The 15,091-nt window shown below is 34.6% G+C and overlaps 3 protein-coding genes across 3 annotated transcripts; all 3 read right to left on the reverse strand.

Annotated features, from left to right (window-relative positions):
* Positions 1-985: 985 nt before the first annotated feature.
* LOC120336228 (protein rolling stone-like) lies at positions 986-3,435 on the reverse strand. Its single transcript, XM_039403855.2, has 3 exons — positions 3,228-3,435; positions 2,327-2,582; positions 986-2,049 (listed from the first exon to the last, which is right to left on the reverse strand). The coding sequence occupies exons 1-3, from the start codon at positions 3,312-3,314 to the stop codon at positions 1,514-1,516; spliced, it is 879 nt and encodes a 292-aa protein (XP_039259789.2). The 5' UTR covers positions 3,315-3,435; the 3' UTR covers positions 986-1,513.
* Positions 3,436-5,616: 2,181 nt separating this feature from the next.
* On the reverse strand, positions 5,617-8,261 carry LOC120335670 (protein rolling stone-like). Its single transcript, XM_039403241.2, has 3 exons — positions 7,455-8,261; positions 6,881-7,139; positions 5,617-6,483 (listed from the first exon to the last, which is right to left on the reverse strand). The coding sequence occupies exons 1-3, from the start codon at positions 7,536-7,538 to the stop codon at positions 5,975-5,977; spliced, it is 852 nt and encodes a 283-aa protein (XP_039259175.2). The 5' UTR covers positions 7,539-8,261; the 3' UTR covers positions 5,617-5,974.
* Positions 8,262-10,301: 2,040 nt separating this feature from the next.
* LOC120336280 (protein rolling stone-like) lies at positions 10,302-12,749 on the reverse strand. Its single transcript, XM_039403922.2, has 3 exons — positions 12,611-12,749; positions 11,523-11,787; positions 10,302-11,212 (listed from the first exon to the last, which is right to left on the reverse strand). The coding sequence occupies exons 1-3, from the start codon at positions 12,692-12,694 to the stop codon at positions 10,644-10,646; spliced, it is 918 nt and encodes a 305-aa protein (XP_039259856.2). The 5' UTR covers positions 12,695-12,749; the 3' UTR covers positions 10,302-10,643.
* Between the last annotated feature and the right edge of the window lie 2,342 nt (positions 12,750-15,091).

Genomic DNA, 15,091 nt, shown 5'->3' on the forward strand with positions numbered 1-15,091 from the left:
GAAATCGAGTATAGAAAGTCAGTAGTGAGTAGCCTGAATGTATTAATTTGTATTGTACACATATACGGACAATCAATGCCTCTTCAGTGCTACACTTTCCAGCGCTGCAATCCGTACACGGGCATCTACATAATCCTTCTATCATAGTATCTCCATTCAACGTCTCTTCATTACTATTTTTCGATTGATTTCCACCTATATATATATACTCAGATTTTACATGAATGTTCTAAAATAAAATAATGCCTCAATCAGTTCAGTCCAACTTAGTATGAATAGCATCGTAACGTAACTTGAATTATTAATATATTTGCCAAACAGCCAAGTAGAGAATTGTTCTGCCGTGTTTTTCTTGAAATAAACCAAGTATGGGCAATGATAGCTTTACATATCTCCAACTGTAACTATTCATATGTAACTTGGATGCAGTTTTGATTAAATTTAAATCAAATTTTTTTTAACTATCAGTAGAGGTTGCATTTAACTGAATAGAAAATTTTTAACTACTGCATATTTTTGAAATGGGTAAGGATTTACACACCAGCACAATGTATTCATTGTAGTGGTTCTCAACCTTACAATTGCCCTGGTCCCTTTGGATTTGGCTGAAAGCGGAGCCAAATTTACCAATCGGCAAGATAGGCTGAACCCCTTGTCCCATATTATTTTCGTTTGAAAAATTAAAAAATTAAATACATTCAAATAAGTGAATTCTGATTTACACTGATAAAACTTTTTACCGCGACTAGAAACGGGTATTATGACGTCGGGGTCTCATCATGCCAAGGCGTTTTATTATAGCCTTGAGTTTTTTAAAAGTGCTGTGTATTTTCAACGTGCTATTCAATTAATTCAATTCGAGTGATAAGCGTACGTAGCTTCATTTAACCTAAATTTCGCATTGCACGCAATATAAAAAATTGTTTATTTCGTATTTACATAAACATAAAATGTATATATGACGTCACAAATAATTCAATGGAGTCTTATAACGAACGTCATTTTAAAGAGGACCTCATAAATAACTTAGTTCAGAGCTTACATATGCAGCAATTAGGCGATTTCTGGTACTCGAATTTATTAAATGTATGCGCGGCATGTCACATTGTAATTGTCACTTTGACTCGGTTTATCTTCGTTAAAACATAAAAAAAAAATAAAGCAAAATTGGAATTTGTATTTATTTTAAATAATGCAGTACAAATATAATATATACGATTGCTCCAAAACACATAACTAGTAGGACTGGCGTGGCAAAATCATAGTTTCTGTGATTTATGTAAAGTTTAATACTGTTGAACACAGATCCTCGGTTATTGTGCTTTTTTACTTTACTTTCCTGTGATTATTATTGTGTACAAACCGACGTAGCAATAAGAACTACACTAGAAATGAACTGTAACATGTCTTTCAATTCCAACACACGCGGCTTGTCATGTAAAGTTGTAACCAAAAATGCAACTATGCATGAACAAAAGAGAAATTTGAAGAATATCATATTCGTTTTGTGATTTTACACCCTGGCACTTCCATTTGCAGAAACCATTACTTCAAGTCCAACGTTATTTTCTCCATCTCCACCTTCATTGCCGTTTTCCCCAACAGTAGGCTGCATACACGACGACTTTATTGCTATGAATGCCCTCAAGTGGTAGAAACCAAAAGACACCGCGTGTACAGCAGGTGCGCCTACTAAAATAACTGCAAAGACAACACCAGTTGAAACTCCTGGTTCTGATTTCCAGTCTAAAATACCAGCGTAAAATTCCGATTTATCATTTGCTCCGTGCAGTATCAACGTAATCAATACGTACGTGATGCCGTATAGAGAGACGTAAACGAAATGCAAAAACCGAACCGGAACACGAGAAATAAACAGGTCTATAGTGACCAGAACTGAATTCATAACGTGCTGGTGAATATTGACAGCGTTACTAGTCACTTTGTTATCTGTAAGGAAACTCCAATACAGAATTGTGATGATATACTGTGCTCCTGTTGAGGCTGAACTCGTCACCCATGTTAAATGGTGAAACCATCGTAGTTCGTCTGAAATAAATACATCCAGAAATAACAAAAAAGTAGAACTTAAATTACATCAAAATGTCAGTTATACATAAGTCAAATGAAATTTTTCAAATATATTCAGTATATTTTATAATAACTCGAACCTAAAATTTCGATAATAACTTTGAATTTCCTTGGAAATAATAATAATAATTCTGCAAGATATGCAAGAGCAAACTTTTCATATGCCAATCGTGGTATTTAGTGCCATAAAAATTCAACTATACATTTCCTTTTGCACTATATAAAATATAATCACCTTTATTGCATTTGTTCCCCATACAACAATCTGGTTCAGATCTTCCAAAATAAGCATCTCTCGTTAATCCATATATTGAAACGACAAGATGAAGAAAGAAGTGAGCTACGAGAGTCCATTCTCCCCAATTTGATAGATATGCATAATATTTAGTGTCGTATTTTATAAGATGCATAGCATTCATGATCGACCATAGTAAACAGTAAACGAAAATACATGCTCGATACGCGACGTAGACAGACTTGAAACGAAACCACTGAAAATATAAAAATATGTTAATATGTATATATTTCTTTTTCAGTTAACTAATGATTTTGAATGTTATAATAATGTTTTATTATTTGAGCACTGGAATTTTCTAATGGGTATATTAAGAAAGCTTGAAAGCCCCTACATAAGTGTAGATCCGTTCCAAAGTCACGTTAACTGAACCTTCAAGACGTAGACGAAGTTTGGAATTAGGCTATTAGCTGAAACATCTTTCAGTCAAAATTCAAACCGAATGGTGGTGAAGTTGATAACCTTGCGTGGTGAGACTATGAATGCGCGTTCATTCAATGTTATATTCTCAGATTCACCACACCAATTATATTCTCATCTGAAATTGTCGTCCAGGAGCCTGTGCTCCGTTTTTATACCAGATCGCTCATAGTACCTAATTTTTCAGCTATTCATTTAACGTTTCTGAGGACTTGTAACCATAGACATCCCTATTAAAGAACTCTATCGTGATAGTCTCGAGTGGCTCATAGTTACTGAACTTATGTGGAAAAAAATAAGGGTGCGTAACGGTACTTTGATACCCAATTATATCTTCGAATCAACTTTTAAAAAACACACATCCGTTGAACTAAAAAATTTTCAAATAAATATTCAAGTATTCTAAAAAAAAATTTGTTACCTGTGCTGAGTAGAAGTCAGTGGGTTTTGCATCGGCAAATCCAATATGTTTACGTTGAAATTCATATGCACAAGAAGTAACAGCCATTTTAATTTAAGACTAATGAAGCTTCACCATATGAGTCATTAATTAAATTTCGAGTGCTTCTACTAAATCTATTAGAAAAATAAGGTATGAACTCAAACAAAGAAGCACAAGGCTCCATTACTTCCATACGGTGTGAAAAATAATCGACTGTCCTTTGGAACGTGTCACTTGACTAAAATTACGTCATGCCATAAATCAATAACAATTTTTGGCACAAATTTTCCAGGTCAGAAAAGAAGGGCGTGACAAACGTTTGTGCATTTCTGCTTTGATAATAATTTTTATGGCACAGAAACTGCATATGCCAGAACACTATACGCCTATCAATACAGGCAAGCGATGTGTGAATAAATAAAAAATTTGTAATTACTTTGTATAACAAAGTAGGTAATTGAACAACGTATAGCATAGAATTTCTGAAAGTATTACCAAAAGGTGTTTCTTCTGGTATCACATAGTTAATACTACCTCATATGAAGAAATCGTATGACATAATCTAGGCTAGAAATATTTATAATTTCCCAACAATGGTGGCGTTGGATTCACTGCATAATTTCGAATACAACACCTGAATATATCGTTAATTACCTGTATATAATTGCAATCTACACGTCTGAAAGTCCAAAGTTGTTACGCACGTCTCATAGAAATCGTATTCTATTCATTGTAAACACCTAATCCTTTCTAAATCTCTTCTACTGCAACCACGTTTTGGGCAGAAATTAATCGATTTAAAGTGAAAGGCATGCCGTTCGCGTCGCTCTAAAATAACTTTTATTTTGTCTGTTTCTGATATTAAATTGTTGCGTCATTCCGATTCGTGGTGACTTATCACGTTTCAAGTCAATCTTTTAATAACTCAACTAATGCATTATTTTTATCTTTTAATATTATGAAATTGAATATATTCCTTTTAGCCAAGTAGACTATTTTAAACAGATTTCAAGTTTGTAACAACAACAGAAGACAATGACACGAGCCAATGTATGATTGCTCGCCCAGTTACACCTTGGACTGTCAGCACCGCCAACTGAATAATACCTTGGTACTGCAATATACTGCCGTTCATATACAGCCCAATATCCCGTTTTGAAGCAAGCCATTCAAATGCCAATTAGACAAGTAAGAATAAAAAGGATCTGCTGTTCGTACTCAGACCAAAACTGTATTTGCTATTGTTACACATTACCATCTTCAAGAAGAAACATTTTTAACAACCACATCTTTCCGCGTCAATTTTTGTGGAAGATGTATAAATTTTATCGAATCAAAATATCATTTTTTATATGCTTACTAATACCGATTTTACATTGTTTAAAAACAGTAAGTACTTTTATTGAACATTTCGCTCCTTCATTCAGAGGGCAAACTAATAGCCTGTTTGATGATTGCATTAGTTATAAGAAAAACATCGTAATTTCGCATATGAGGTTTCACAAGTAAGCATTTAAGTTACTGATAATTCTTTACATGCTTGTTCCCCCTGATATTACAGCGTACAATAATAAAGTGTGCAACATTTTGTTTCGTGTTTTTATGTACTGCACAATATCTTTGGTAATAAATCTAGAATGCTAAATGAACATTGATATTATTTATCTGTCTAACCCAACTCACAACCCTTCAGAAATACCCCAATGCGCGTTATCTACATCTATCTTTTGCGGCAAACTGGAATAATTTCTGTCAGACAGTATTTAAGACGCTGTCAATCGATTTCGATGCAACTTTAGTACCAGATTACTATTCTGTTCCGCCCGAGGGTTGGCTTCAGTGTGGTATTTTGTTTAGGCCATGGTCGAATAAGTGCAATTTAAGCAGTCAAAATTTTTCTGATATCCCCTTATGAGTAATTAAATAGTGCGATATTTGTTTAAGATCAAATTCGAAAGAGTGCAATTGGGTAATGACATTTTATTTTTCACAAATAAGGCTTTCTGATTAGTGTCTCAACAGTGATTCGAAATAACGTTTTTGCAAATTTTCATTGTCGAGGTGTATTTAATTAAACGATAGTATTCAACAGAAATTAGTATTTAGCTCTTGCGACTTTTACGTCTCTTACTAAAACGTTTAGGACTAGAAAATTAGTGTACGTATCTCACTTGTACCCGAAATTTTGTATTTTGTGCAATATAAGTCTTTTCATGACATTATTATACATTTAGCGAAAAATCTATTATGAAGTCATAATAATTTTATGACGTCACTGAAAAGAGGGACCTCGCAAATAGCCTAGCCTAGTAGGGCCTCTCATCGTCTAAATTCGATCCTGTTCCTGCCGAATAGTCTGAACCCTAGACACTGACAGCTGGTGTTTTATTACTCCACACAATCGTATACTTCTCATTTACACCTACTTGATAACAATTACAAAGTTTAGACCAAATAGATATTCATATATCAACAGTTGGAAAAACATTGCTCTTATCAGAGGAAGCCTTCACCACGTAGACAGTTTTAGAATTATACCAATTAATTTTAACAACCAGTGAAATATACTTTCGCGAAGAGTATTCTTAAATGTACTTTTAATTTAATAATTTTCGAACAAAATGGCAATATTCAAAATGAGAGGTTTGAACACGAGTCAAAAATCTGACATTGCGACAAGACAAAAAATTAGTGTATTCTTTTTTCCATACTCGTAGTTTTTCCATTTAAACGTCCTCTTTGGGGTGTGACATCTCAAAACCAGAATTGTCCTCCCCGCTATTCTCTGAACTTGTGGAAGAACAACCACCACTTCTCGCAATGAAAGCCCGGAGATGGTAAAATCCAAAACTAACTAGATGTATAATGGGTGATCCTACAACGATCAGCCCAACACATACACCGGCACTGATACCAGGTGCACTTTCCCAGTCCAAAAGATTTGTATAGAAAGCCGATTTCACATCTGCTCCGTGTAGAATTGCGGTAAAAAGCACATACGTTAGTCCATAAAGGGACACATAAATAAAATGAAATAAGCGAATTGGAATTCGTGAAATGAAAATATCTAAAATCATTAACACGGAATTCATTATGTGTTGGTGTACGTTTGCGGGCACAGAGGCTACACTTATGCCAGATAAAAATGCCCAGTAGATAATGGTTACAATGAAGTTGACACCAGCTGTTGCCGTAAGTACAACCCAAGTTAAATGATGAAACCAACGAACATCACCTGTAAAAGTAAATAATCGATATTTGTCCGCTTGTACATACTAGATATGAAGGCTACTGTGGCTGTGGTTGTTTCAAATACATTGATCCAACAATTGCTCTAGGTCTACATCTATAATCATAACCGACTTGATTCGGGCCATCCAAATGAGTATAAGACAATAGTGAACGTGTTTCAGCCGCTTAGTTGTGTATACCAATTGTCTAGTCTATAGTATTATAATGATACATTCATTTACATGCTTGTATTTGAGTCTGTGAGGTGTGTGCAAAAACAGTTCAAATGGGCATAGTCTACCTAATCATGCATGACTTGGAATTTTCCGTTTTGTGGTAAACTATCCATATAATTTTTATGTTTTGGAGCTTATAAATGAAGTTGACCTCGTCAAACTTACCATTGTTGCATTGGTTTCCTGGGCAGCATCCAACTTCAGTTGACGTCGAGTCTCTTGATTGTGAGAACAAACCATAGATTGCCACTAGAAGAGCAAGAAGAAAATGTACAACTAGTGTCCATTCCGCCCAGTTAGACAAATACGCAACGTAGATTGGGTATGCTTCTACAAGAATAATTGTTGTATTGATCGACCAAATCAGACAGTAGAGAAACATGAAGGCACGATACAGAACGAACAGAATTTTAGAGTTGAACCACTGTAAAAGAAAATATTACTATTATATCTTTCATTGAAAAATTTTCGAGTTTAAAAAGCATTAACTTTGATAATGTATAATGTTGAAAAGTAAAAGCTTTTAGATAAAGCTCGTAAAATAAAATCATTTTCCATTGTTCTTGAAATTCTTTAACATGAACTGCAAAAGCGTTCAAATAGCAGTATGCATAAGCAGGATACTGGAATGTGTAAATTAATTTGAATAACGTAATATAGAAGTAGCTTACAATAAAAATTTAAAGCAATGCAATAGCACAAAGGAAAAATTTGGCAATTCGTTATACTGTATACTTACTTGTGAAACATAGAAATCCGACGCAGAAGCATCTGCAAACGCAAAATGTTTGAGTTGAAATTCGTAACCACAGCTTGTGGCCATTTCGGTTTAAAATCTAAATCAGTTAAGCGTGAAATTTGTCTCTAACTGACTTGATCTGCAAACTTGAAAAAGGGCATTCAAATATATCAACTATTCTACCCAGAAAAACTGATCAAAATCGACATAAAGCAATTAGCCTATCGAATTCCTTAGTGTTTTACTACAGTAAAACCTCGTTAATAAGGATTGGTAGAATGCACGTATATATAAAAACTCTTTATCTATTCGTGCATTAGCCCGATAAGTTAATAGAGTATCGTGACACTTTCGTGTGCGCGTATGTGACAGTTATGTAGTTCCGGCAAGATGAGTCACGCGAATTGCTCAAGCCATGCAAGGTATGGACATCTATCAGTTAAATACAGCATAACGCATTGATCGCTGGAAAAAAACTAATTATCGATATATGGTGACGAAATACGATTTAGAATTTGCATATATTGAATTGAAGAAGATACCACTCGAGAAGTATTATTTGTCTATAGCCTCGGATAGGAAACACCACATAAGGGACGATATAAATCTGAATGTGACAAAATTACAGTTCATATTTTGGACATACTGGTGAAATATACAACATTGAAATATCTTTCTGCTCGCACTATTTCAAGGCAACCTACCTAGTATTACTCTGGGTAGTGATTTAAACAACGATTACTACACTGTCCAGTAATCTCCTAGCTATATCTCTGCTACAGCAATAAATATAAACGTAAATTCTCCAGATACTGTCTGTTGTCTTTATACTATGTACGCGTTTACCAACTGGTAATTTGGTCAATCTCGAATTAGTAACATTCCATTTTCCTTTAGGCATATTCTGTACTGGCCATAATTGGTCTTTGTCTCTCTCGCACTGTTTCGTCTTTACGCCTGAATAATTCACAAAAGCTGGTCATCTGCATTTGTTATGCGCGTCAGATTTGGTAGCATCTCGTGTTGACCCGAAGATATAGTCACTCATTGAGGTAGCTTTTAAAGCATGTGGTCACAGTCACATAATGCTTGGATGCCACAGTTTAAAACACGATTCAAAGAATGCTGCCGGCCTCGATAGCCGAATAATAGTAAAATTTACATGGGTGTTTAGGAAGTAACATTCGTGATCTCGTAAAGTTTTACTGTCTATTGTCTATTCAGATATGATATAAGTTATGCGATATCGTATGTCCGACTTACTTTATCGTAAATAGAAGTAGACCCCATTACAAAATGTAGCTTAAAGAGAATTTTCAAAGGATTATTACCAATATTCTATCCAAACCTAAAGCATGAGTTAAATAAACTGCAAGCAAATAGTCCAGTTATCTGTAGATACCAAAATATACTTCATGCAATGAATGCTTTTGATGGACCATTCGATAAGGATTTGTCCACTTGCATCGACTTCCGCGTTTACATCCGTCACAATGGGTTTTTAACCACCAGTTGAGGGTGACACAAATTCAGCTAGCTGCCCAAACACGTTTTCCGCTCATGTAACCACCTCGCTTTGAGTAGTATTCAGTTTCGCTTGTAATTTTTTAGTTCAAATGTATTAGCATTAAATGATAGGGAATATTAGCCAGTACATTTTACAGATGAAGCTCGAGCGAAAACTTCGACGATTAGAAAAGCGAAATCAACATACAATCACGGAGACACTCCAAATAGGCTTCAAACTATCCCAAAACTCAACTTGGTCTTCGGATTATAAAACCTGGGTATAAAAATAATTTTTCTGTTGCGAATATGTTCTATTGTATGTTATATTTTATAATGATTTAAAAACAGCATATCGATGCCAGGTTATAACAATGATAAAATAAAGATGCGAACTTTACAAGATGTAAGAATAAAACAAAGTACATGACCCCGACACACCACATGTATGTCGAAGTAATCTATTACAACAAGGACATTTGAGAAAGAACTTAACTCTAGCTCCTCCCCATACAGAGATGAAGAGGAATTAGCGGAAAGAACTCCCTGATTGGCAGATTACCAAAATTTCAGATTAAGCTTCCACAGTCTAAACTATAATGTCGAACCTTCCGGTGATAGAAAATCGATTTCCTAAAATTAAACTTGTATGGATTTTATCAAAAGTAAGGAAAATGTACATATGGATCGTTTTGTTCTTATGTTGTTATTGTTTTAGTTGTTATTTTTCTTCTATATTCTTAGAAATCTATATTGTATTCTATATTGAAGAAATCGATTATTTTTAACTACTGGACCAACTGCACGGTTTTTAATTCGCCTATCGTGACGACTGTCTTCCTTTTTGATTTTGCAAGTCAAATGTTTTTCGATACCGATGATGCACTGTAGACTAGATACGGTAAGTTACTGTAAATGGAAAGTACTGTCAATTTTTTGGTAAGACGTGTGCACGAAGCATCATTGTCACATGTTCTGATAAAGCTTAGGCAGTGTAGGTACCGGTAGTAAATGAGTTACGAAGGTCCACAGTTTCAACTACGTTAAGGATATGATTTTTGAAGTAATTGTGAGTGAAATACTTGATTCGGCTTTCGTGTCCATATATATATTTGAGCCTTGTTATCCTTCGCTTTATTTTATGTCTTGATAGATCGAAAACCTCTGATTCTTTATATTTGAATATCTAGAATACTAAGTAGTAAATATATTATACGTGTTTTCCAGCTCGCTTTGAATAATATGACCTTGTCGATTTTATCTACCCCTTTTTCTAAGATGTTGCGTTCCACCGACAGGAACTACAATAGCAAAGATTGTATATATATATATATGTTTCAATATATTAATTGCGTCTTGGGATAGTCGACGACAGTAGTTCAATAATACAGACAATAAAAAATACGCAACACTGATAAATTGATATCGCACATTGTTATGATGGAATTTTCTATTTTGTCCATGCAGGAAAGCGGAAACAAATGCGACTGTTTCCTCATATGTTGAATCATTTACTCATAATTAAATAATACACAATAATTAAATGTACGGGGCAACCGACATTTGTTTTGTCGTAATTGCATCAAACAGAATATTCGAATTTAATTTTCCCTCGTATACATACATACTCGCATATATAGACATATCTATATGTTAAACATAAGGTATAGTTGCTTTATCATATTATAACAAGCTCTCTTCTTGACCCAGAGAATCACAATTCAGTTTCTTATTAATATCTTCATCATTACTACCATTTGCAGTCTCGTTATTGCGTTGACATGCTCTGGAGTCAAGTTCTGAATCCCGTTTTCTTCCTGCAAGTTTCCTGGCTAAAAAAAATCTCAAATGATAAATGCCAAACGCTAGGAAATGTACTAGTGGAAACCCAACACAAAGCACGCTCAGGCCTACAATCGTCGATATAACAGGGGCATCCTGCCAATCTATAACACCATTGTAAATCTTTGTCTGCAGCCCAGTGACGTACAAAATTAGCGTCAATAAAGTATATATAGTTCCGTAAAACGCCACATAGACAACGTGAAGAAGACGGAATTGGATGCGTGAGACCATCAAATCAATCGTGATCATAAGTGTCGTTATCCCATGTTGATGAATTATAATTAGTAATGGCATTGCGTCTTCTTCTCCGGCCAGAAAAGTCCAAAACATTATAGTAATCAAGTACTCAAGGTCTGTAGATAATGTCGCCAGAACCCAACAGAGACGGTGAAACCATCGAAGTTCGTCTGAAAGTGACAAAATATATTATATTTTTGGGCAAAATTCCGTTGTAGTCAAACAATTCTATCATATGATGAATGATTAGGAAAAACTTTCTTATTTCTACTATAACGAGGACAAACTGTAAGTGTTGGTAAGCGTTTTTTCATCAATAAATACTTTTCAATCACGCTTGATAATTATATACGCAAACCTATGTAGCAAAATGCATTTATTCGAGAGACGTTCAGACACTACAGGTATTCATAAATATAAATTAGTTTAACAACAAAAATAGTGTTATTAACTAATAACTATAAGTAAGTACTAAAGTACCTTGCTCACGATTACTCAGAGCAGAATAATTCGGTATATCAGAAGATTCTTGTGTATTTGTGTAATTATTATCTTTTCTCACGCCGTACATAACCGTTCCAAATGAAACTCCAAAGTACAAACATAGTGTCCATTCCGCCCAATTGGTAAGGTAAGCAAACGTATAGAGCCCTTCATATTGGAATATATTCACAATCACCCATACGAGGGAATATAGAAACATAGCACCACGATAACATGCAAAAAGTCTTCTTGATTTGAACCACTGCAGTTAAAGTAAATATATATTAAATTTGCTCAAATTATAAAATAACAATATTAAAAAAAAACTAACAATCTTTTTATTACATTTTCCAAAAATTATTGAACACGAAGTGTGAATATGTGTCTCGTTTTCAAAAGTGTTGTGGGGTTTTCTACGAGACTAATGAAACAATCGATCTCAGAATTTTGAGAACCTGAGTATGGAGTCGCTAGAGGGCTATTACTTTAATTTGCTATTTCAGAATGTTGCGTCACCATGTGGCATTACTTCATTCCAAGGTAGCTATCTTCTCGACATGTCCGATACTCCGCTAAAGCCTTAGTGTACTCGTTATGGCTTCTCATGGAATTTGCAATTTCGATTGGAATGACCAGATAACAGAATTGTGTGTAAAATTCGCATAGGCAGCCGCGGTTGAAGACTGGGGACTTTCATGTCGATACATTCGAGCATTGCTCACTTATATATTGATATGAAATCGATTCTTAGAAACTTTTTAGCTAAGTATGTATTATCCATTAGTTTAAATTAGACAGTTGGCTTCATCGTTTTTTGTGCAACAAACATAAAGTTTGTTTATAGGCAATCAGGAATTATCTACAAAAGAATTTCTTGTCAAACAATGTGACTTTAGAAGAGATGAAATCTTATAGATTTAAAAATTCCAAGATGTTGTTTCATATCGAATTTCAACACAAATTTAAATATCCAACTCCAAATATTTCGAGAAATCTATGAAACATTTTGAGTTAAATAATAGCACATTGCACATAACGAAAAATCCCATATTTATACGATATATACGCAAAAAGGAACTGCAAACCTGTGAAGCATAGAAGTCATCCGGTTTGACATCAGCAAATCCAAAATGCTTTTTTTGGAACTCATATCCACAACTCGTCGCCATGCAAGTTCTAGTATACAAAAGTAATATTCTTTTGCATTTATATTACAAACATTAAAAAAATCTGAAAAAGGAATACAGGAACTTTTCAACTCAGTTGTTCAATAAGAAAAAACTTTGCGTGAATGCACTGGTATACACTCATTTTTTCATATATATTCAAATCGAGATCGGACTGTGAGTTATTATTTCTCTAGTAAATACGGTTAATTTCCGTGGAAGAAGCCTGCTGACGCCTCCAATTTAAGACGTGTTTTAATATCAGATGATCACCGAAGCCAACCCTGGAATTTTGCAAGAAGAACTATCGTGCCACGTGATACATACAAGAGACCGTGGACTGCATCCCACAAAAACAAACACAATATAATGTTGAATTTGAACCATGCAAAACAAGCCCACCCGTCAGTCTTTTGCAATGCGAAAAATTCTTAGTTAATGCAGAACATTATTTTCCGCATGGGAGATCAGAGACTATAAGGTCTATTGGTGTCCGCAGACAGCGCTGATATACTTTCTTAGACCAAAGTATAAACGTTGCGCTGCGAATACCTTGAAACACATGTCCCGATGTCGACTTAAGAAATAAAACGCTCTTCAGAGCTATGTACTACTATACATAATAATCATATTTAAATCGCCTTTGTCCTCTTTTATTAAATTGAATCTTAACCAACTTAGAAGTCGCTGCAGTTAACATCATACACTAATTCGTACAGCTAACTTATAATATTGATTATATACTAACAGCTACATTCTTCTTCTTGCTATTATCTCGGGTATCACGTAATAAAATATACATTGTATGTGGAATGTGCACACGCAGCTGTGTTTGCTCGACAAAGGCGCCAAATTTGAAAGCCGTCAGAGGAATTACAAACTATACACATGCTACGAAGAGATATGATTTCTGGTCTGACACAATTACTATAAAATGTAATATTCTAGATGTGGGATTGTGACCATTTAAATTTCTCGTTGGCCTAGTAAAATAGCTCCCAACCTTTTATAGAAGAGCTCTTATTTGCATATTATGATACTTTTCATTACTCACGGATTATATAAATTTTTTGTTTCTATTTTATGTTTAATCTTTAATGGATGAGCTGGCTAGACACTCAACTCTGTCTCTGGTTTTGTACAGTTTTAATAAATTATAAGGTAGGCGTAAATATGTATTGCAACAATACTAAACAAAAAAAGAATATGAGGAAACTACACGCAAGTAAAAGGGAAAATGACTCACCTAAAAACAATTAAATTCTCTTAGCGGTGGGGAAACCCTGGTCTAGTCCAGTGGTTGTGCATTCATTAGAGTACTATACTAAATATGTTTGTCTAGGGTTCGACTGAGGGTCAAAAGGGTCAGAACTGAATAGCTCATCCTTGTGATGCCGTTGCTGCTTGTTTATTGGCTTGTTAAGAGAAGAACACTTGAAAAGTGTAAAAGATATATGTATGAATATATTTATATTACCGACAATATAAAATCGACCTTAAAGCTCTATATTTTCTCATACGAGATCACCACACTTGTATCTTTTTACATAGATATACGTTTTATAAAATTATCCAGACATACGGCTGCATAAGATAGTCAAACTAATATCTATATATATATATATACATTAACTTCCATGGAAGATATAATATGCTTTTACCGTTCCTTGCAAATTACGCCGTCGATGTGAAGTAATCCTATAATTTCTCGTTTCATTCTGCATGAATCTATCTTCCCCTTAGCATTTTTTCAAAGCAAGCCCCAGCTTTCATAAATTAATATTTACAGCCACTTGATAGCACGACTGATAATGTCTGTCATTCTTAGGTTATTTAGGTCAAATACCCAGGAGACCCTTCAGCCATCAGCACTTCCGTAATACTTCATGTACGCGCTTTGAAATTGGGTAATATACACTAACGAAGCGTTGCCGGCGTGATTAAATATTTGATATACTTGCACCACCGCTTCTGCTTGACTGCACAAGATCAACGTACTTTGTCGAATTTTAAACTACACGACTGCAATATGTTACAGAACATCCTGTATTGAGGGCGAAGTTGATTTCGATATTTTTAACTTGTGTCAAGTAAGGACCGGTGATAAAATACACGATCTGTGTATGGCCAAATGTTTAGCGTGAAATATTTACAATATAAAGATATATTATAAGCTTAAAATTGGCGTCAGTTTTGAGACTCCAAATATTTCAGTCTTCAAATCTGTCAAAACTCGCGCTTATTACATCAATATGTGCATGACATTGACTGTACATTTGAACCCACGTACATTTGAACCATGTACATTTGAACACATGTGTATATCCGCGGGTTCAATCTATATACGGGTGCTAAAACCCATGGGTTAGGTTAGTATGGGTTCAAATATCGGTAAAACAA

The sequence above is a fragment of the Styela clava genome, chromosome 2 (assembly GCF_964204865.1).
Source record: "Styela clava chromosome 2, kaStyClav1.hap1.2, whole genome shotgun sequence".
NCBI classification, from domain to species: domain Eukaryota; kingdom Metazoa; phylum Chordata; class Ascidiacea; order Stolidobranchia; family Styelidae; genus Styela; species Styela clava.

Excerpts from the sequence above, each read along its gene's own strand:
- LOC120335670 (XM_039403241.2), bottom strand. The coding sequence starts at position 7,538 with ATGGCCACAAGCTGTGGTTACGAATTTCAACTCAAACATTTTGCGTTT. Across the intron at positions 7,140-7,454 it reads CGGATTTCTATGTTTCACAA|TGGTTCAACTCTAAAATTCT; the intron begins GTAAGTATACAG and ends TTTCTTTTACAG. Across the intron at positions 6,484-6,880 it reads AGGAAACCAATGCAACAATG|GTGATGTTCGTTGGTTTCAT; the intron begins GTAAGTTTGACG and ends TTACTTTTACAG.
- LOC120336280 (XM_039403922.2), bottom strand. The coding sequence starts at position 12,694 with ATGGCGACGAGTTGTGGATATGAGTTCCAAAAAAAGCATTTTGGATTT. Across the intron at positions 11,788-12,610 it reads ATGACTTCTATGCTTCACAG|TGGTTCAAATCAAGAAGACT; the intron begins GTTTGCAGTTCC and ends CTTTAACTGCAG. Across the intron at positions 11,213-11,522 it reads TCTGAGTAATCGTGAGCAAG|ACGAACTTCGATGGTTTCAC; the intron begins GTACTTTAGTAC and ends TGTCACTTTCAG.
- LOC120336228 (XM_039403855.2), bottom strand. The coding sequence starts at position 3,314 with ATGGCTGTTACTTCTTGTGCATATGAATTTCAACGTAAACATATTGGA. Across the intron at positions 2,583-3,227 it reads CTGACTTCTACTCAGCACAG|TGGTTTCGTTTCAAGTCTGT; the intron begins GTAACAAATTTT and ends TTATATTTTCAG. Across the intron at positions 2,050-2,326 it reads GGGGAACAAATGCAATAAAG|ACGAACTACGATGGTTTCAC; the intron begins GTGATTATATTT and ends TATTTATTTCAG.